General features: G+C 42.0%; 1 protein-coding gene across 1 annotated transcript in view; it reads right to left on the reverse strand.

Moving 5' to 3' along the window:
* Window positions 1-1,938: 1,938 nt before the first annotated feature.
* The window catches only part of ncanb (neurocan b), a gene marked incomplete at its 3' end in the record, with an annotated part of 110,993 nt that continues 90,631 nt past the window's right edge, over window positions 1,939-22,300 (reverse strand). Inside the window, exons 11-15 of the mRNA XM_083969494.1 lie at window positions 16,311-16,469; window positions 12,418-12,500; window positions 11,848-11,992; window positions 3,497-3,679; window positions 1,939-2,075 (exon numbers count right to left, since the gene is read on the reverse strand). Coding sequence (XP_083825620.1) covers window positions 1,939-2,075; window positions 3,497-3,679; window positions 11,848-11,992; window positions 12,418-12,500; window positions 16,311-16,469 — 707 coding nt within the window. The remainder of the gene's footprint in view (window positions 2,076-3,496; window positions 3,680-11,847; window positions 11,993-12,417; window positions 12,501-16,310; window positions 16,470-22,300) is intronic.

Raw genomic sequence — 22,300 nt, forward strand, 5'->3', positions numbered from 1 at the left:
CACTGTACACTGCAAAAAAATCACCACCACGCAATCTAATCTAATATTTAAAGCTGCTCCAATCAATGTGATGTTTATGGTGGAGGAAGCAATACTTATGGTGACAAACGGCGTAAAAAAAGTTTCTCCAAACACAATGGGACATTTAATGGTCTTTCAAACTTATGGTTTTATGGAAACATTGCTGTTTTGATTCAGTTTCTCTTCAGTGTTACTTGTAGTTGTAACAAACAGCTGTTTTCAGCTAAAATGTTAGTTAATAACTACCTGGTAAACACAGTGGATTATTATGCTGCTAAAGACCAAGGACACTTAACTCAGGCTGGTGAAGACCAAAACTGAGCTAAAAGAAAACGATGGTAGAAACAACAATGTCACCATATCAGCAGGTTGTGTAAGTCAATAGATACAGTAGTTGACGTGTGAGTAATTAGTAAGTAAAAAAAAAAAAACCCAACTTGATTAAGACAGTATAGTACAACTGCAAGAAGTCAAAAAAAAAAAATCTCCAGTAAGGGCAGTCTCTTCCATAATACCACTTGGACTCTCTCAAAACTAATGAAGTCTCTGCTGTCTTCCGTCCTGTGTCAATAAAATGACTCATCTCTGTGAAAAAATCCCTGATACAGTGAAAAAAACATCTTTTTCCACCCTGACTGCAGGATATATTTTATTCCAGAAAAGCTTTTAGAAGTCTGAACATAACATTTAGAGACTTTTTTGCAGTGCATGGTCTTGTCATATCTTGTGCTTTGCCGACATGCGAGGAGGCTACTGGATCTGGATGGAGGATAACCTGCTCCGCCTCTCCCCGAATCTCTTGTGTCTGGCTGACGGCATAAATTCTTCTCATCAGACCAAAGAAGTGAAACTCCAACATGAAGGAGAAACAGAACTCCAGTCTGCTGCATCCCCTTGATTAATTCACAGCACACATTCCCACAGCAGAATAGATGACGAGAAAAGGCAGAGCGAATGTGGGAATCATGAGCTGAGCCGAGCCGAACTGACATCAAACGTTCAGATTAACCCTTAATAACAGCAGGTGAGCATGGCTGACACAACATGAGGCTGTTGGAAAAGTGACTGACGCATGATGTGATGTGATGGAGCTGAATTGGGATGTTATGGGTTTTTCCATTTTCCTCTGGGGGGGTTTTAGCATCTGATCTAAAGTAACTGTCTTACACTGACAAGAAGATACAACGCTAACAATCAAATAATTCAATTACAACTGCCTCTGATTCAAAGAAAATCAATATCAGAAGGACTCCATGTCGCTTTAAGTCAAGTACAATGTCTTACAAAGAGCAAACCAAAAGCAGCAGAGTCAAGAAATGATTTGTAAAAAATAATGTGTTCAACAGACAAAAGGCTCAAGTCAACAACATGATATCTTCCTTGACTCGTTTGATTTTGATACGGCGTTTTCAGCGATGTCCCTATTTACAGTTTGTACTAAACCACTTCTCTCTGAAGAATGTTCGCTGTGGATCTCAAAGGTATTTCTTTTTTCTTTTTTTTTCAAAAACAGGTCAGCGTAGCCCCATGTTTCAGGTCATTGTTGAGCTTGAAGGGAGAGTAACTGGGTCAACTGGGAGGGTGGGTGAGAGACAAACACGTTAAGACAAGAAAGTAAAACAGAGGAGGGAAAGTAAAAAGAGTACAAAGGGAGCTGTTATTGTCCCAGTGACGCCTGGCAGCACTTCGGCAGGCCTCAGAATTGACTATGATGCGGGCTGACTCGGAGAGCCAGAGGTGGAGCTAAGGGCAACACAGGACGGGGCAGTGCGGGGCGGGCGAGGCTTGGGTAGAGAGTTTTTGGCTGTAAGGTTGTAAAGTAGTGTTTGGGGAAATGTGGATGACAGGGAGACAGGCAAACTGCAGTTAACAGCAGAGGAGGAAAGGAAAGGGGGATGTTTTTTTTTTTTTTTTGGTTCAGAAGTGGCCGTGGTTGTGGCCCTGACCCTGCTCTCCTCCGTGGTGGCCGCCCTCTCTGTGGCCGTGCCTCTTGTGCTTCCTGCGCTCCCTCCTGCCCTTGTGGTGGTGGCGCCGGTAGCGGTGGGCTCGCCGGGCTGGTGGAGGCAAACACAGTGTGAGGAAGAGGCAGTGGCAAGACAAAAGAAAGGGCAGAGGATTTATTAAGGAAGTTAAGTCAGAAGCGGAATAAGATGAAACGGCGGGAGTGATGAAACTGATGTAAGAGGCGGATGAATCACTGACAAGCATCAGAGGCGTTTAGACTGACAGGTAAGAGGTGAGAGAAAACAGATCAAAAAGCAGGAAGGTCAAATCCACATGTTCTCTGCGGACGGTTTAACTATTTCCGCCGCACTGAGGGAATCTGTTTTATCTCCCATCCAGTCGGCGGGGCGCTTTCAGCAAGAGCACACCGAGCTCGCCACCCACTCACAGCCTCAGTGTGAGCTCGTTCCTGGGATGTACTGCCAAATTAGGTTGCTCTGTCCCTTCCTGTATTTCGCCAACAAAGACACGTCGTCTGCAATGAATGATAACGACGCCATAACTCTGGGCCATAAAAACAACTCTGTCCAAAGATAAAGAGTCATAAGCAAAGGAATCTTTATCACTTTGAACAGAAGCGACATTATTTCAGTATTTCATCATTACTGTCACATTGTGAGAAGAGCAAAAATGAAATACAAGGCTTGGTTTGTTGAATATTTATATATATATCAACCCTTCACATCTCTGAGGAGAGGAGATATTATGCTAAAAATTTATGACATCTACTCTGTCTGTCATAGTCAGAGCGAGTCCTTTAACATCATTTTGGGGGAAAAAAACACTTACCATAAGTTTATTTTAAAGCTCACAGGAGAAAAGGTGTGTGACAGTTGCATAATAAAAGAACATTATTGCTGAATTTAGACGCTACACTGTGCTAAAATAAGAAGTAGCATTTGCAATGACACTGTAATGTCATCATTTCACTCCACATAAAAAAAAGAAATCCCTGTTACCAAATATGTGAGCATTTGCAGCAGTGTTTTATTCCATGTGCCCAAAAGCGCTCAAATGATATAAAGTATAAAAGTCACTGTGGTTGAACATTTTTAGCTTTTAGCACACAGCTTTTGTCTTCCATGGTCGGTCAACCAGTGCAAAAAAAATATTGTTGAAAAAACTGTCTTGAAAAAAAAAATCCCACCTCAAGCATGAAACACTTCAAAGGAGACCCTACTACTTCTAAGTAAGCCCAGGGGATTTGTTCAGTCTGCAACCACTGTTATCTTTTTGCTTGCAATTATTAATAATGAGAGCAGGAATGGGAAGCCTGAATGCACATGGTGACAGCAGCTCCCGAGGGCAGTTAATGTAGGAGGAGGTTCGGTCTTGCAGACCTATGGTGGTGTGCATGCTAAAAATAAGAAAAATGTAAATGTGAAAATGACCTAACAAATGGAAATACTGCTTTAAGTCTTGTTGTCTGCCGTCCTCCACTGTGAAAATCCTGACGCGTAAAAAAACTCACATTTTATGCAGATGATTTTAGGCCGATCCCACTTGCCGTTGGCACGACACTTCGCAGTGGGCACGTGGCGCTGCAGGAAGCCGTCGACACACTGGTAGCGCACTATGGAGTGGATGTCGTAATGGGAACGCTTCCGACCAATGAGAAAGGCGTTATCCACAGAGGGAGGGGCTCCACAAAGCACTGTGGGGACACAGAAATACTGAATATTAATTGAACTGTTCATTTCTATTTTTTTTTGTCTGATCAGTATATTACTCAATAAAGGAAGTCTACACATGAATGACTGAACACAGAATGACTTTTACCTGGATTCACCTTATCAGAGTTCATCAAAACATTCAGTGTCCCTCATGGTTTCAGTGTATGACCTTATTTAAGGACACACACTGCAGGACAATGTCTTGGCTCAAGCTTATCTTTGAAAAACAGTCACAACACAAGCATCAATGTGAATTTAATGTCTCCAGGACAGCGTGTGTGTGTGTCCAAGTCTGTGAGTGAGTGGGCAGCTGTCAGAGTAACACTGTGTTTTAGGCTTTTACCTCAAAGAGTTGAGGCGTCAGAGAAGTCAGTTTACACATCAAAAAATCAGTTTACACAAGCTGAGCTGGAGAGAGGACTGACACAAGATGGACAGGCCCGAGGGCAGCACTCCCACAACTTCACAGATTTTTTTAACTCTCCTGTCAGAGGGTGTCAGCGTCCTCTCCATGGAGCAGCAGGTAAATGTGTAACTCTGGGAGTCCCAAAATGCCAGTCACTCAGCTGAAACCCAGGTTCCTCCTGTTGTTTATAACAATACGCACCGAGATGGAAAGGTTTTCCTTTTTAAGTCGCAACCTTGAATTTCCATTTCACTTGACTTAAAAAAGGCTGCCTTGAGTCATTACACAACTGCTGAACCTACAATCACACGGTTAGAGAGGTGGGAAAGTGCTGCAAGAGTGCTGCAAAGGAAATTTTCAGCTGAGAAGTGAGGAGGATTGTAACACTGTATGTTTTTTTAACCAATTAGTAAAACCATTTTGAAAGTAATTACAAAAATACTTAATATTAATTTTCATTTTCATTTAGAAGACAGTAAACTGCATTTATTTGACTTTATACTCGGTTTAATGAAAACCTTGAGCCATCTGGAGGACACACCTCTGTGTACAGCGTCCTAATAATGCAGTATGTGAAGCAGAGGACATCTCCTTGTATTTATAATGACCACTGATCTGGACGTACGTGTGTGTGTGTGTGTGTGTTGCAGCAGCTTGAATGCCTGAGTGTAGAGGTGCAGACACTGCAGCACCTCAGTGTGGTGCATGTTGTTGGAGAAGGGAAGACACCGTCAACGGAGCTGTTGAGGATCACAGACAAATGAGAGACAGTGGTCGGGAAGTGTCCTGTCCTGTCCGTGCACAAGTCTGTCCGTGCACATGGAATACTGTATGTAATAATGGAAAAAGTTTCAGGCTGTCCCGATCAAAGATACTTTACAGACACCAAAACCTCATGACTCTTTGGAAGTGATTTACACACTACAATGCTGAATGCGCTCAGCAATCAGAAGATGTTTACAGTCCGTCTTAATTCCCTTGTCCTTGTCCTAATACCTCTTAAATTCTTAATGAAGGAAAGCAATGTCATTAACTCAGATGAAAGGTTTAATGCCACATTTACTGTTTAATGTGTTGTGGAAGAAAGGGGGTAATAAGCACTTCCCTCCTCACTTGAGACACAAATGGAAGGCTAAAAGGTAATTTTCCATTTACCTATCAACACCATTGAATGATTTCTCACAGTGGGGGCGAGCCAAGTAAGAACGTATTGAAGTAGGGATTAAAGAAAATGTCACTAATCTCAGAAAAAGGAGGAGGATTTCATGACACTTTAAGTCAGAAAAAGGTCTTTTGTAGAATAAAGCCTGGATGATGTATTGCGTTGACCGAGAGAGGACCGTGGTTTCTTGAAAAACCCATAAAAGTGTGCTGTCCAAAATTTCCTAAAGCCACTTCTCAATCTTTTAAGCTGGGTCTTACATAGTTGAAATACAAGTATGGATTTTTGGGGGTCTAGTAAACCACTCATTATTCATCTGCTACTGGCATTTCTGTGCATGTCTGATAGCAGATGAGTAGTATACAGTATATGTCAGACAGTAACTTCTCCTACATGGTGAGATGAGCTTATACTGTATAAAAATATGTAGTATACAATGTTATTCACTCCTGTAGGTTACCAGGACCTTAAAGGTGATGGCTATATTAATGATTAATTAATTAATTAAAAAGTGTAACATGTTGTCTTTATAGTTGTCTACAAAGCTGTTTTTGTATCAATACTGTAATAGTGTCAAAATGGTCAGAGATCTCACAGAGGAATACACACAGCCTGTATTCAGAGGCAACCAGGACTTCTTATGGATCAGCAGATTAAACATAACAAAGGAAAAGTGTAAAATATATTTGAGAGCCAACCTAACCAGTCCAGCTATTGCATAGTAGAAGATGTAACTCAGTGTTTGCAAAGTTGCAAGTTCCAATAGTCACATACATACACAAAACACAGTCACTTACACAAATACTAAAATTTGCCAGCTTAAGGACACTCATTCAAAGTCTCTAGACCAAAACTAGAGGTGTTGAAAACAAAAGGAGGGAATAGAAAAGTCAGAGGGAGTTGAAGAATGGAAAGAAAGAAATCCACATCCGCTAATTCAAACACCCTCAAAACCCCGAGAACCAAGCTCCGCACTATGGGTGACCGGGCCTTCTGCTCTGCAGCTCCAAGGCTGTGGAACGCCCTCCCAGACCACCTGAGGGCCCCACAGACCACTGATGCTTTTAAACGAAACCTGAAGACCTATTTATTCAGGAAAGCTTTTTGCTAAATTTTAGTACACTTTGTCTTCTCTTAACTTTTCTTAACTTGTGTCCCTTTTTAAATTAAGCTTGTACTGTAGCACTTTGAGATTGCTTAAATATAAAGTGCATTACAAATAAAATTTATTATTATTATTATTATTATTAAAAAGAGAGGAGGATGAAAATAAGAAATCATTCCCTTGTCCCTAAGAAAAAATAATAGACTCTGAGTTTATATCAAAAAAGAGTAAAGCATGCACATTGTTATGAGGCTTTCACAGGTGCTGTAAGTATAAGCCTCCTCCGTGCAGGTTGTATACAGTAACCCTGACGACACTGGGCCTGTGTCCGTGCAGCAGGGGGTCGTTCTCTGATTTGCAGACAAAGGGAGAGCAACAGCATTTAGATGCTGGTTCATCTCCCATCACGTTAGTACGAATCAGAGAGACATCAAAGTGTGTGAGCATTCTCACTGAAAGACTACTGGGAGTGAGCCTCACAAGGTAACAGTAAATGCAGACAAACGCTGTCTTGTTTATTTAAAAAAACAAACTGCAGTGGTTGTTTGAGCGTCTGTTTGCTGAGGTGCCAGTGACAGCTGCTCAGACCAGCTGACAGAGAGGAAGGCAGACAACGGTGATGTTTTAAATTGTTGTATACGATGCAGTAGAAAAATACTATGAGCCTTAGAAAGCAGCTGTAAACCACTGTGTCCAATTCTTCCCTTCTTTGTTCTTCATTTTACTGGTCACCTTGCATTATTAAGTGCTTCACAACAACTAAGAAAAAGTTAAAAAAAAAAACAGGTAAGTGAATACTATTAATATACCGTAAAGAGTCAAGGTAAGAACTCTATCCAAAATAATATAATATATATATAATATAATATAAGTATTATAGTTTAACCATCATGTTGTCCTCCTGGGTCAAGGAAGGAAGGAAGGAAGTACGAAGGGAAAGAAGGAAGGAAAGATAGAAGGAGGGAGGGAACAGATTGGGTCAACTGGGTCAAAAAGGAAGGAAGAAGTAAGGACGAAGGGAAAGATGGGAGGAAAGAAGGAAGGGGAAAAGGAAGGAAAGATAGAAGGAGGGAGGGAACAGATTGCGTTAATTGGGTCAAAAAGGAAGGAAGGAAGGAAGGAAGGGAGGAAAGAAGGAAGGGAAAAGGGAAGGAAAGAAAGATGGATGGAGAGGGAACAGATCAGGTCAATTGGATCAAAAGAGGAAGGAAGAAGAAGTAAGGACGAAGGGAAGGAAGGAAGGAAGGAAGGAAGGAAGGAAGGAAGGAAGGAAGGAAGGAAGGAAGGAAGGAAGGAAGTAAAGAAGGAAGGATGGAGAAAGGGAACATATTGGGTCCATTTGACCCAGAAGGACAACAGGAGGGTTAAACCTTAAGCTAAGCTAAGCTAGCTGCAGTGCTAACTACAGCACTGAACTGAACACACACTGGCCTGACCTTCTCATCTAACTCAATTCATTATATTTCTGTGAAATGTAAAACTATTCCTTTAATGCAATAATACGCTATATCTGTGTTGCGGAAGTTCAGCTGAGGACATTTCTCAAAGACGTCCAGTTTTCAGCTGGTGAACAGCGCAGTGTCCTGAGAGAGCAGCTCCTCAGAGGTCTGGTGGCCTGTCTCTGACTTCTGCTCATCTCCCTGTGGACAATGTTAAGTCCCTGTAGCAGCAGTGTCTACAAAGTGATAACAAATGTCTACAAAATGACAGAGTCATGGGGGATTGACTGTGGTTGCTCGGGTGGGACAGCTGAGGACGGCTGACATCGACTCCTCGCCCTCCTTCCTCTCTGTGACTGGCCAGATTCATAGCATCACACATAGCAGCGCACACAAATTAATAAAAAGGATTATCATTATTATCATATGAAAATGTGTGTAGTACTACTCCAATCATTTCCCACGCTCAGGTGAACCTTTCTTTCCTCCCCTGATTCCTCTGAACAAACATGTCAGTTGTCTGAGTGACTTGACTGTGACACTTGAACACACAACTCTACGTGCAGACGCACACTACTGCAAACATGTAATTCATACTCCAATAAAAATAGCTTTTCACCTTGATGTCAAAATACACTTCAGAAATGGCAGGGTGATGTGTGTTCCACAATGATTGCGTTTCACACTGATGGACACATCAACTGCTAAAGGCATTGACAACAGCCTATCATTTCCCAAAGCACTTGCAGAGCGTGCAGAGAATGTCATGCAAAATTAGATTTCCTCTCTCTGTACATAATAACCCATCATAATCGTGGAATAATTTCATAATACGAACATGTCTCGTTGTGGGTAAACTCCCTTCCATCCTTGCTGGAAGAGCTCTGAGGCAGAAGAATACGTGACTCTCTTGGCACCAGAATCCAAATGTAAAATGTAACTCTCTATCTGTGCTACTGCTTCCTTTTAAATCAAACATTTTTTCTTTATCTGTTTTTAATACAGTGTTGGTCCAGCAATTAAATACTACTTCTGAATGTTGAAATGCATGTATTAAATAGCACAAAATGTTTCGCTCATCAACATGAAAGTTCCACCAGGTCACAAAGTGCACAATATACATTCATATTAGGGAAGGCTCCGTGCACTGATTGGCCTGTAGATCACATTTTAATGATGTGGAAATATTTCTGTAGAAGAAGATGAAACTTTAGCAGCACAGTGCATCAGTTAAGATACATAAAAAAAACGATTTTTTGCTATTTTTTAAAGAAAAAAAAAGTAAAATCAGGGATGCGACTGAATCAGCAGGACGAACAGCTCAATGTGCTTTTGATTGATGATTTGAAGCTTGTATGAGTGGTCTGTACAAATAATATGCATAATGAGTCTGGCTCTTTTTTTTTTTTACCCAACATCTGACAAATGTCTCATCAGATGCAGATGATAAGAGGTGTAAAATATCGTTAACATGACGCATCACCCTGACACCACGACTGATTAAGGTGTCCGATAGGCTAACGCGCTGCTGCTATCACCTCATCAGTCCCAGGGGCCGCTGATGAGCAGACAAACAAATCACATGATCAGTGAGCATTAGAAATCAGGCGCAGAACGCTCAGCATGGAGCTGACAAACTCCACTGATAAGACAAGACATTACATGGGGTTACTTAGAGTGAAAAAGATGCTGACGGGGAAGCGTAGGGGAAGATGAAAAGATGCTGGTAATTGTAACTGACTGATTAAGGTCAGAGGTGGGCAGGATGCTGGGGACTTGTGACAGTGTGCATCAGGGGTGGTGCAACACCTTGCTTGCGAGGGAAATATCTTTCCTTTCATACAAGAATAGAACAGGATGTTTCAGGAGACGTGTGCGTCGCTTGAGGCTTTAGAAGTACGTTCTCTACACGTGTGGCTCCTGGTGACAAACTGTCTTGTGAAGCACAGAGGATTGACACAGTGACCAGCAGCGAGGCCTCTGAGGCTTTCACATTCATACATATATCATCCAACATTCAGGGATGAGGAGGGGAAGCTATTCTACGTATTATGAGGGAATTTAGGTTAAAAACACCCAGCAGGGGAACTCCTGCAGCTTAAAGGTTATAACACCAACAATAAACTGCAACATTCATTATTCAAATGCAGTCGGAGGTGTTTGTTGGATCTCTCTCCATTATTTACTTCTCCCTTCTATCTGTGATATCATTTTAAACTAGGTCAATAGATTAGAATATAGAACTTTGTTGATTAAAATTCTCAATTATTTGGATAATCAATCCTGTATCTAACAGAATTCTTCTTTTCTAAAGAAAACCAAGTTAAAGTTGTATTCTCTGTGTTGCTTTCTAGGATTTTTATTTCACTATCTATCAGGGTTTTTACACTGTTATCCAATCATTCTAAGCAAAAAGTAGTTTAGTTAGTTTAGTTTAGTTAAGTTTAAGATTATTCATATAGGTGTGGACCTGTGACAATTAAGACAAGCTTAATGAAGAACAATCCAGTATATTTATGATTTGTAAATATACAAAGAGATTAAATAAAAGGAAACTGTCTGGAAGCAAATGAGACAGGAGGGAATTCTGTTGCTTGTACAAAAATGAAATCCTGAGACAAAGAGAATTAATTATCTCAGACAATTAAAAGTGGATACAGAGTGATGGCAAATAAAACAAATTTCAACATTTCTTCATTTTTGCACCACTGACAGATGCAAAACCTGAGAAAAGAAAGCAAGAGAGACAGAAAAATAGCGTAGCCCCCTGTCAAATATGCAAATCTAATGCAAATAGTTGACTACCCTGCTCATCTCTACTTCTGTTCTGCATTCCTGAATTTGTATTAAACATTAGCGTTTACGCTTATGTTTGTGAGTTAGAGTAAAAGTTGTTTATTTTTCACTGAAGTTAAAAATTGTAACTTTTAGCACTTTGGATGAATACAGGTCAATGATCTACAACTACAACACAAAGCGTGTCCTCTGCTTAGCTCCTAGGGGAAGTTTAGGGGAAGCAGCAACTCATGGCTTCATGTGTCCCAGTATTTCTTTAACCCAGCCAGCTAATCTCCACCTACCTATTAATGTATCTGTCTTCTTGCCACTGGTCATAAGGCTGACCTGTATGCAAATGTGTGGCAAAAATAGGCTCTAATAGGCTCTCGGAGGAGCATGTAGTGGCCTAACTCCTGAGCCAAGAAGGGGCAGCTGCATCGGGGGAGCACGGAGCAGAGACAGCAGCGTACACAGAGGCTAACCAGTCAGTTGGCTCATCTCATTTTGCCGAGTTAAAATTTCCTCGACAAAAAGCGAGGAGTACTTTGCGCCTCAAGACGTGCTTCACCTTACTACAGAACAGAAGACTTGGCAGAGGAAATTGAGCCTGATATGAGAAGTACGTGGAGAACTTTTTAAAAGTCGAGCTGGAGGATGATGAGAGGTGGAAGAGGGAGTGCCGCTGAGCAGTAATGAGTGTGAATCTCAAGTACGTGGACTGATTGAAGAGGCTCTGTGTTAATCTCTCCCACCAGGCAGAGACGTGTGTACCGGTAATGTAAAGTATGACAAAGACGGTACGGTACGTTCACCTGAAGGTACATGTGCTGTCTCTGTGCTCCAACAGAAACCAGCTGCAACGCTTATGAGCTGCTTTACATAAAAAACAGTCTCAAGAACATTTGATCACTGTTTTCTTTTCTATCTTATGATTCTCCTTTAAAGAACTTATAGGATCTCAGACTAATGAACTGACAGCTGAGATTTTTTTTTTTCCCTATGACCTTTTCCTAAGGCTCCCTCTGTCTCCTTCCTTCTGTCCGATTCCTCCCCGTCACATCTGATGTCTCTCACTCCTCGCAGCTGTTTTCTCTGTTTCACTGTTACTGTTTTACATCCTGCTCCTCTTCGTCTCTTTACTCCTCTGTCAGTCATTTTAATCACCTGTTGAAGTTGCGGCACACTGCGTCTCACTCTCCCTCTCCCTCTCATCCCCCCTCTCCCTTCATCCATTCATCCATCCACCTGGCTGCTCTCACCTGTTCCCTTCTTGCAGACGTAGGGCAGATTGTAGTTGCAGGGGACGTCGTTCCATTTGCCATTCTCATGAGAAATCATCACCACGCAGTCCTCTCCTCCAGCGAAGAAGTTGTCTGGCTGGTTTTCACGCCAGTTCTCATATTGCTGCGCAAAGACACGCATACACAAAAACACATGCATTGCAGAATAAGTTGTAGAAACCAGTTCTACACTTTCCTTTTTAACTGCAATTAAATATTGATGAACATCAGATACTAAACAGTGATCCTAAAAGTCTCAATTTTTCGAAATAATACATTCTGTACAGAAAAATGTTTTTTCTTCTTCTCCAATTTTCTCTTTTGATGTCCTGCGTTGACTTTGTGATCTCTTTTTGTTGCATGTAATTATAGAAAATGAGAATACAACTCAGCCTGGAGCAGACTGTGTATTTCTATGCCGCTATTCAGGATGATTCAAGCTACAATAATGTGTGTCTGTTTTTTTTGTTATCCTTCACAAATATTATTATGTTATTCTGTGTGTCAGGGGCCTTAAATTCATGAAAAACATCCACAGTGGGTCCTCACCAGGTCCATCTTGTCTGTCCACTGAAAGTCGTCCTCCACTGTGCGATCGTTTAATCCGATCCAGGTGTTGTCATGGCTCAGACCTGAATATTGAGTAGAGTTGATACATGAGGCAAAATTAATACACACTAGCAGTGTCTTTTACAGAGAGTATCAGACAGGTTTTCATCCTAATGTTGCCTGAATTTCCTGAAAATCCACATATGAAAATGCAAATTGATGTGCATTTCAATCCAACACTGTTACATGATTATTTGGAGTGGAGCACATCAGGAACGACAGTTGGTGGTGCAAATTATCCGGTTAGCTGCCATTTAACTACCGCAGAAGACGAGGGAGTAACAAGACGACATAATTAAGAGAATACCAGTCAAAGCTCCAGCAATGGAAAATCATGTGGGAAATGAGATGAAGAAACTCAAATATGTTTGTCTCATGTAATTTGAGAAGGGTTACAGTGTCCTCATCATCCCACACAGGCCTGCTGTTTGCATCTGCTGCTGGTTTCTGTCTTGAGTGATGAATAAGTCACATATTATTTTTAAATATACAGCACAAAGACAAATATGTCTGGAAATGGGGGTTAAAGCCCCTAAACACTGAATAAAACTATCCACGGAGTAGAATCATTTATGCAGTTCCGGTTAGAATCTTTTCAGATTTTTTTTAGTCCATCTGTGGCTAATTAATACCCACAATGTTCAGATCCCACCTGCCCAGGTTTTCTGTGAGACAAAGTGAAAAAGTAAACCCAAACCACCAAACACCTCCTCCATAGTCAGAGAGAACATTACACGTGTTTTCACAGGTTCAGTTGTACTCCACATGAGTTGTACACTGACCTTCAGGTGTAAAATCGGCTGTGTGTTCATTAATATTACATATTGTGCTTCAGGTTATTCTTTGTGCAACACTTAGTTGTGGAGCTGAGCGGCAGCACACTCAGCTCTGAGTTCCTCTCTCTGTTCTCAGCAGAGAGATGAGCAGTAATAGAGTTACACTGTTTCTGTCTCTGACGTTGAGGTGATGAGATTTTTGTTTGTGTGTGAAAGGGAAATTTCACTAACGGCGTTATGGGTTAATGTCATTTGTGTGTGTGGCGGGAAGTCTGTGTGCTTGGTTGTAGAGGCGCGTGCATGTGCGTACACGCATGTAATGGAATTTCAATCATGGTGTATCTGATTAACATCATTACCAGGCCCATTAATCTTCCTAATGGCTCTGGTCCCCTTATTGCAGGGGTGGAGACGTCTATTTTCGAGGCGATTAAGCACCCTTTTTGGAAACCACGCGCGTGTAGAAGAAAGATGGCTGCTAGATGGACGGCGCTGTCCTGGCATCCGTCCGAGACAGAGGGAGGTTCCAATATTACAGAAGCTTGCTGCTGGTGATCTGTTGGTCTTATCACAACACAAGTGGCTGTGGAGCGCTGCCAGGGCGCTGAGGAGCTGAGAACGAGGAGATGAAGGTTTACGAGGCACCAAAGAAAGACTTTATGGATATTAGCATGCTAATGTTGCCTGGTACAGTCGAACTGCTCTCTGTGGCCAAATATTTAAGTCTGTGAAGAATACCCAGAAAAGCTTGCATTAAAACACAAGTGTGGCACCATTTCCTTTTTTGCTCCTGTGCCAAAAATCCTAAAAGGATTTGAGAATAATTCAAGACAACATGAAAGACCAGATGGATGGGCTTTGCTACACAGGGCAACACAATCAAAAGCAGATGGCTTAGACACCCAGAGCACGACAACCAATGATGACTATTATTATTAATAAACATCATGAATATTATATCATTTAAAAATGACCTCACATGAAAATCCAACAAAAATGTTTGTGAAGTCATGAGGCAGTTTCACTTTGTCTAAACACATATGAACAAGTGCATCAAGTGTCATAATTATATAAGCACAATATAAAACATGATCTTATTTAATCCAGTCTCAACACACTGACACTTACATTCCATCACTGGGCACAAATGCAGTTACACACTCACCCACTGTAAGGATTTTTCACCTGCTTCAGAACAAATCGCATTTGAAGAAAGAATATGATAGTTTATTAAATGTTGTGTCACAGAGACTTACATCACAGCCTGTAGCAGCGTTTCATTGCAGCAAATGGTGCTACACATTTATTTGGCTGAACAGGCTCGGCTCCTCAGGGGGTTTTTCAACAGGGGCCGCAATAAACCCTTCAAGGGCCATTCAGAGCTGAACCAGACAGACATTTATCACTGAGTTATGGAATACACATAAGACAAGAGGTGCCATCACCAAGTATGGTAATAATAAAGTGGAGGAGTAGATATAAATCCATAGCCAGTAAAAAAGCAGTGTGTTGCAGATTAGAGGCAGACAGAGAGAGAGCTAGTTAGATTATAAAGACCAAATCATTGACATGATTTAAACTTGTCTGGTGTCTTTAACCTTCATTTGTGAAGAAGAGAGATTATGTAACAGCAGTAAGAGGCACAGCTAGTTTTGTAGTATATATATTTTTTATCACATTATATTCTAATTTTCCCCCTCAAAAGGTAACACTTGAGCTTTCTTTAACATAAAGCTGAGCTACTGTTGCTGTATAGAAAAAACTCATAACTTTGGTTTCGCATGAAAGAACAAAACCAGCAGTGGTCACTCAATTCATCCTACAGTATACTGACCCACGATATGAAACTAAGCTGATTGCACTGGACAGCGAATCATTAAGCTTCAAAGTAAAAACATTATCTTCATCTTATGTTGTATTCAGTGATGTTTGTAGCAACATGTTAAAGGGACAGTTCAACATTTTGGTAAATTGGCCAGGAACATTACGAGACGGAGACTGCTTGCTGAAAAACTGCCCCCGAAGGGCAGGCGCATCAGCGGTTTTGCATGAATTTGCCTCGAAAACAACTCCATCTCATAGCGTGGTGAATGTGCAGGTCACAACTTGTCCACGAGAGCGTTTTGGAGTTGTTGGATTGTGTATTTGATGAGTTTGATGAGGGAAACCAAGAAATCCCATTAGCCTCCATAGTGTAGCTCTGAGCAGCTCGCGGCTCTGCTCCGCCATTCTAAAAATAGCTTGCACCGACAATTAAAGGTGACGAACCTACTCCTAGAACTATAGGGATTATGGCAATGCCAATTTGCCAATTTGCCAAAACTATTCCTTTAACAGTGGTGATTAGATTTTAATAATTGTAATATGATATATCATTCCTCTCCATACATTTTTAGATGCCATGTTACAATGACCTTTTTATTTAAAAAACAAGAGGTAAACTCAGCTGCTGATATATCTCAACAACTAATGCATGGCCGTGAAATCTGCCACAGCCACTCTCTCAGGTTGAACTCTGATAACTTTATTTATCTCTTAATATTTCATTTACTGCCATCAGCAGGTTAAAAATTGAATTACAGTGCTTGTCCAATATTTTGGTTTGAGACCAACCAACAGCTGATCATGACATCCTCATTAGCCTCAGCTGCATGTTGTGTTTAGTGCCAATCAGCACATGTTGGCATGGTGAAAGTGGTACATATTACACCTGCTTATCATTAATATGGAAGCATTATCGTTGTGGGTATGTTGCCGTGACAGCATTAGCGCTCTACTAATACACAGCCTCACACAGCCACCAGAATGGCTCGGACTCCTGTTAACTGATAATTCAACCAGAGATTTTTCATGTCCGTCAGACCTTGGAAATGCTCCAAACCACCTAACACTGCACAAAATGAATAGGACTTTTATTTACAGGGGCCCGGATGCCCAAACTTATCGGTCTAATTTAGGATTTCCTGCTGTGTAATCAGATAAGAACAAACACTTACAGCCGCTACGCTGTCTGTTGCCAAGTCTGTCGACCTCCCATTCTCCTCAACCTCCACCCACCTCTGATGAAGTTCTGCTCGGCCAGGCTGTGGATGCTGGCCAGGTGGCCGCTGTGCTCTCTGCAGTCCTTCTCGGCATCTTCCCAGGTGTGTCTGCGGCTGAAGTACCTGTAGCAGTGGCCGTGGAACTTCCTCCAGGTGTGCTCGCAGCCCTCGGTGTCTGCAGGTGTGCGGCAGGGTTCGGGAAAAGAGGAGGTGGGAGGTAATTGAAAAAGACAATGATTAGTCGAATGGAAAATCCATGTGGGAAGAGTAATGTGGTGTTTTTGATCATTAAACACCCACAGTCGACAGCTGCAAAAGAACAATAGTCTTGCACAGGAAAGGAGTAGGAGGATTTTTGGACAAAAATGAGGAATGCCAATATTATTTTTGTCCAATTTCTTTTTGCTTCCACAGAGCGAATTCCCTCCTTGTGTCTCGCAGCCTACAAGATCTACATAATACATTCCCCCCACTGTACTCCTTCAGTACCAGCTTTGCTTCAAGTGCCCTGTGTGACACTCCTCTCTGTCTCTCCCTCCATCTTTGCCTCTGTGTGTATTTTCTCTTTGATTTGACTTGGACTTTTAATCCGCAGCAGAGGCAAGCCTGCGGTGAGACAGCTTTAGTCCAGTGAAAGGGCGTTTTAATCTATTCAAATGACAACAATCCTCAGAAATTGCTTCCAGTGCGCAACGCTCGCTTGGTAATTAAGCCCTGTCACAGTCCTGTCAGAGCATTGACTCTCCCTCCATCCCATCCCATCCCTCTTCTCCTCTCCTCTCCTCTCCTCTCCTCTCCTCTCCTCTCCTCTCCTCTCCTCTCTCTCTTCATCTCTCTCATCTATCCCCCCAACATCTCTCTGGGGGTTAGCTGTGTGACTGTGAGCTGTACATCTCAAATGTGATGTGGGTTTTTGCAAATGTGTGTACATCTGAATGTGTGTGAATGTATGATGCAGATCAGGCTCCATGTGTCAGCCGAGCCACCTCCAGTTTCCCCTCTTCTGCCCCCTCTCCTTCCTGCGGAGCGGGGATCAGGGAAAAGGCCTCAGCTTTTCCTCCGACAAATCTGAAGCGACACCAGTAAATTGGGCAGTGCAAATTGGGCCGTATGGGGCCCTGCTTAGTATGCAGAGGGATGTAGTTTGGCCGTGGAGGGAAGAGGAAGAGGTAGAGGAGAGGAGTCCATTATGAAAGCCCTTTTACACTGTAATATGAAATAAGGGCCTGAAAACCTTCATCCTGAGAGAGAAAGTGCTTTTCATACTGTTCAGCATCGCTCCATTCACAGTGTTCTTCAGGGCCATTTGAGTCACAGCGCTGTGAAGTGCAGTGACATCGCTTCACAGAATGCAATACGCCGGGTCACAGTCAGAGTGCCTCCACAGGTGAAGCTACATTTTGCCTCTTATGCCGAGGCTCTTTCCAAAGTCACTTCTTTGAATCAATACATTCACTAATTCAACAGATACTTCTATATTTTCTCTCCTGCAGCTCGGTCCATTAGCTGGCTCAGAAGCTGTACACCAGTGCCTCAACTGCCCCCGGTGAGTGTGAAAGTGACATTGAGCAATGGCGATAAGCAATTTGTAAGAAAACTGCTTGATGTGCAAAGCATCACAATGTGTCCAACACGTTACACACATACGAAACACACGATACACTTGTATCCTGTGCTTGGAAGGTGATTTCTTTGTCTTGTCTTTTGTCCAGTAAACATAAAGCTCTGTCATGTCAAGAGTCAGACGCCCGTTTAAACATTCATACTGTACATGCAAGCTGGCAACACGTGGAAACAGAGCAAAAGAGGAATGCAGAATAAAGAGAGTAATGTTTGCAAGGAGGCAAGTGTCTGTCCAGTTTTATCGCTCTTTCATGCTCGAGTGAAATTCGTCTCTGTTTGAAATTCATCATTCACCCACAGACTTATTTGACATGCATTCATTCAGACCCCATACAGTCGCCCTGATGCAAATGGACTTCTACACACAGAAAGAAGCCTGTTCCCACTGTAACAATGAGTCACAGTCAGGGCTGAGTATCAAGCCTCAATATTGTTTTTTAGTATCAACTGGAATTTAACCAAGCACTGAAAACTGTCACATACTGAAATTTGGAATTTAAACTCTTACGTCATATTTGTAATCTTGTTTAGTCATTGTCCAGTACAGGAATAAAGGCCTCATGTGGCTGCTTGAGTTTAGTTTTTTTTTTTTATAGTACAGCATTTAAATGATGGCCCACCTCAGCAGGCACACAGGGCAGGGTGAATAACAGTAAACTCACAGCTGATTTATGACTACAGTGGCTGGAGAGAAGAGTGACTGAGGAAGGAGAGATTCACGCACACACAAGACATGGATCATGGTACAAATAACTCTTAGTATTTCTTTACATATAAAATGAGGTTTATCACACAGTGAACATTTTGAGAACATAAATCTGCGTCATCCATATTAAAAAATACGACAAATCTGACATTCAAATAAATTCCTGTCCTTCATCTGGCTGGTCTGCACTGACAGAGCACTCGCTACCATCATTAAACCAACATCTGTCACACACACACACAAACTACAGCGCTGAATCACCAGCTCTGTGACACGCTTTAGTGCCGTAGTGTGCAAGTATTACTTTTAGCAGATGCATGTTAGGCCATTACGTTACAGAAACAAGCAATTTGTTTTTTAATTCCTCTTTAAAGTATCTTTAGATAAATAGAGCATGAAATAAAATCTGTCAAGTGTTATCTGTTGTTAATCCAACACAAACATAGCACTGGGGGTCACAGCACTGTTTAAACTTCAGGTCAGATCATCAGTGGGATTACTGGATCGCCTCTTTGCTCCCGTCCTAATTTTATCTGATGAAGTCTTCTGAGCTGTGATGAAAGTTTCTCTGACAATTATTGTCAATGCGAATGTGGAGAATTGTTTCATTACTTTGGCAGCTCAAATTTCTCCTGATAGTCTGGGGATTTAGTCTGACGACCTCGAAACATGCTGATGACATGAAACTCAATTAGCCACTTGAACGTTCTCAGCTTCCTGTGGGCGGCTCGGTGTCTCTCTGGTTAGCTCTGCTGCTGTAACAGCGAGATGAGTCTGGATTTAACTTCTCATTTGGACCTCCTCATTTAAGAATAGATTCCCATTTACAATGCACGGTGGGAGCACTGCTCTAATCTACTCACAGTTTGGGACATGAATTCAAAATATGACTGTAATAGTTGAGTCGCTTCATAGAAAGAAGTGGAATTATTTTCCAAAGATGGTTCAGCCAAACTTTTTGGGATTTGCTTGGAGATGAGTAAAGAGTCCTGACGAAAAGAGCACAGTTCACACCACAAGAAGCTCCAATTAACCTCAACTTTTTCAACTCTGATGGCTTCTCATTTTTCCCCCATTGGATGGTGAAGAATTTGCAAACACCTCACTCACTTTTATTGCTATAGTATATCCAAATGCTGCTGTCATCACTCCTGTGACTGGATGGTGTGAAGGGGAATGGATTCTGGACAGGCAGCAGAAATTTGGCACCGCCATTAGCTCAGCTGATCCATACCGGAAGTCACGACCGGAAGTTGCTCTTCTTTGTGTGTATCATTTCTCAGATAAAAAAAACAAAAAACAACTCAGTAACTCAAATGGTCCATGATAAAATATATTTTTTCCAGCGGATATTTTAGTTACAACATGATTGAGCTAACTAAATATTTTTTTGCATGGATCGTTTATTAAGTTATTGAGTTATTAAAAAACGCTGCTAACGGCTAACGGCTAAACGGCTAGCGCCGCTCCTGCTGACAGCAGACCAGGAGAGAGAGAGAGAAAAAAGAAATGAAATGTCTTTGGTGGGTGCTTTGGTTGGGTTTAGGCAATGAAGAAAGGAGTTGGTTAAGTTTAGTAAAAAGACCAGGTAGAGGCTAGACAGGCCAGAGAGAGAGAGGGGGTTCTTAGAATAACATAGAAATAATATGCAACTTCCGGTCGTGACTTCCGGTATGGATGAGCTGAGCTATGGCGGCGCCCTTGTCCCTGCACACGGGTCCCTCTCAGAAAAATAGTTATTTATGATCGCTCACTCTTTCCAAGCCTCAGTGATGGCACACTAATGAACCATTACAGATTTTTGCAGATTGCTTTACTGTGTTTGGATTAATTAATGCTTAAATAAGCTTCAAAAAGAAAAACAACGGGTATTTATAGAAAAGCTTAGCTGACTTCAGACTGACAGTAGCCCTGGATTAAAAAACAAACAAACTCCACTTTCTTATTAATCTGAATGAGGCCAGTTTGTTTGCTTCACCTGACCACATCTGATCCAGGCTCAGTCTTTTCCCCTGACTTCCAGTAACTGACCTTTATGTAAAAGTTTGGTTATAGTTGGGTCTTTAAAACATGAGAAGATTCAGTCAGTTTCAAAGGACACGGAGGAGCATTTGAATCAGCATTTTTGCAGTGCTGCACCTCCCTGTGCTTTGAGAACATGCTTCTGAACACAGTTGCAGATTAGCATTATCTTGCCCAGTGTTGCTGCTGTTATCTCAGGCCTCATGTGGCTAAAATCACTCAGTGCTGCTGCTATTCCCTGTGCTGACTGTTACCCTACTCTTTCACTCCCTCCAGCATCAGACCTGGGAGCCACCTGCCTGCCCACATGGCTGCTGGTACATTGTACTGTATTAACACCGGGAGTGGGTCCAGTTTGGCTCATGCAGGTGGGAAATGGGATGTTATCTACAGGAACAGGGACAGGAAAATCAACGCAGGTGTCACAGAGGGAGAGAGAAAAAAATACACACAAGAATATGCATCTATAAATTAAACATACAAGCCTTATTTGAATCGCACACCCTCTACTATGGTGTCTAGACTGGCAGTCGGCCCAGAGTCTATGTGTGTGTGTGTGTGTGTGTATAAGACCAGCACTGGCCAGTTTCTATTCTAGAAAACTTTGGTGTCCAAGGAAGATAAAAACATAAAGACAGACAAACTAAGTGCATCAAACGCAGAGTGGGAGGATAGAAACGAGAGAGAAAGACAGAATAAGAAAATGTCAGAGAAGCAGACAGAGAGATGGAGGGAGAGAGAGAGAGAAGAGGGGAAGAAAAAGGAGTGATCAAAAATAAACAGGCATGTTTTCTCCCCCTCAGATCTTCAACCAACTCTCTGCTGATTTCTTCTCCCACTCGCTGACAGTGAGGCTCAAAGCCCGACATCACATCAACCTCTTCAAATATTTAGACATTATTCAAGTCGTCTTTTTTTCCTCGTTTTCCCTCTGTCAGGCGGAGAGAGAGGTAGGGGGTACGTTTCAGCGATTAATATTCCCACAGATTTTAGCGAACGGCAGTTAGGAAATAAAAGGCCATACACTTCCATCTGACTGATTGGGTCGTTTATCCACATCACCATGTGATATTTCTGCTCCTCGGCTTTTTTAGATCCCTGAATGATGAAACGCCATGTGTTTGCATTTGTGATTTGTGTGTGCGTGCGTGCGTGAGTGTGAGTGTGCGCGCTGCCATTTTGCCTCCTCCCTATGTGACTCTTTGAAGGCTGGCAGCTCAGTGTCCCATTTGCGAGTGGGCAGACGACAGCAGCCCAGAGAGAGAGGGAATAAGTGTAAGAGAGGCAGAGCGAGAGACACAGAGCGAGAGCGAGGAGAGAGAATCTGCAGATCGTCAGTGACAAAAGGTGAGAGTGTGAGGGGAATCTGCAAACAGCTGTGAAATTATTGATGGTTATTACGAGGGCAGTCTTGATTAATGGAACGTCCTAATAGTGTGATTCTCACAATTAGGAGTAATGGATGTTACAGTAAAACAGCTACAGAGCCCAACATGAATGACTGATGCTGGTCTGAAGGCTCATTCTGCATAATTAGCCCATAGATGTGTCGCTGCAGATTGATGCTGATGGAGGACACTGAGGTAAAAGTGAGGGCAGCGCAGCCTTTTACAGTAAATAGGCAGAAATTCATAAAACATGCACACAGCAGGTCC

The sequence above is a fragment of the Trachurus trachurus genome, assembly GCF_905171665.1.
Source record: "Trachurus trachurus genome assembly, chromosome: 4".
NCBI classification, from domain to species: domain Eukaryota; kingdom Metazoa; phylum Chordata; class Actinopteri; order Carangiformes; family Carangidae; genus Trachurus; species Trachurus trachurus.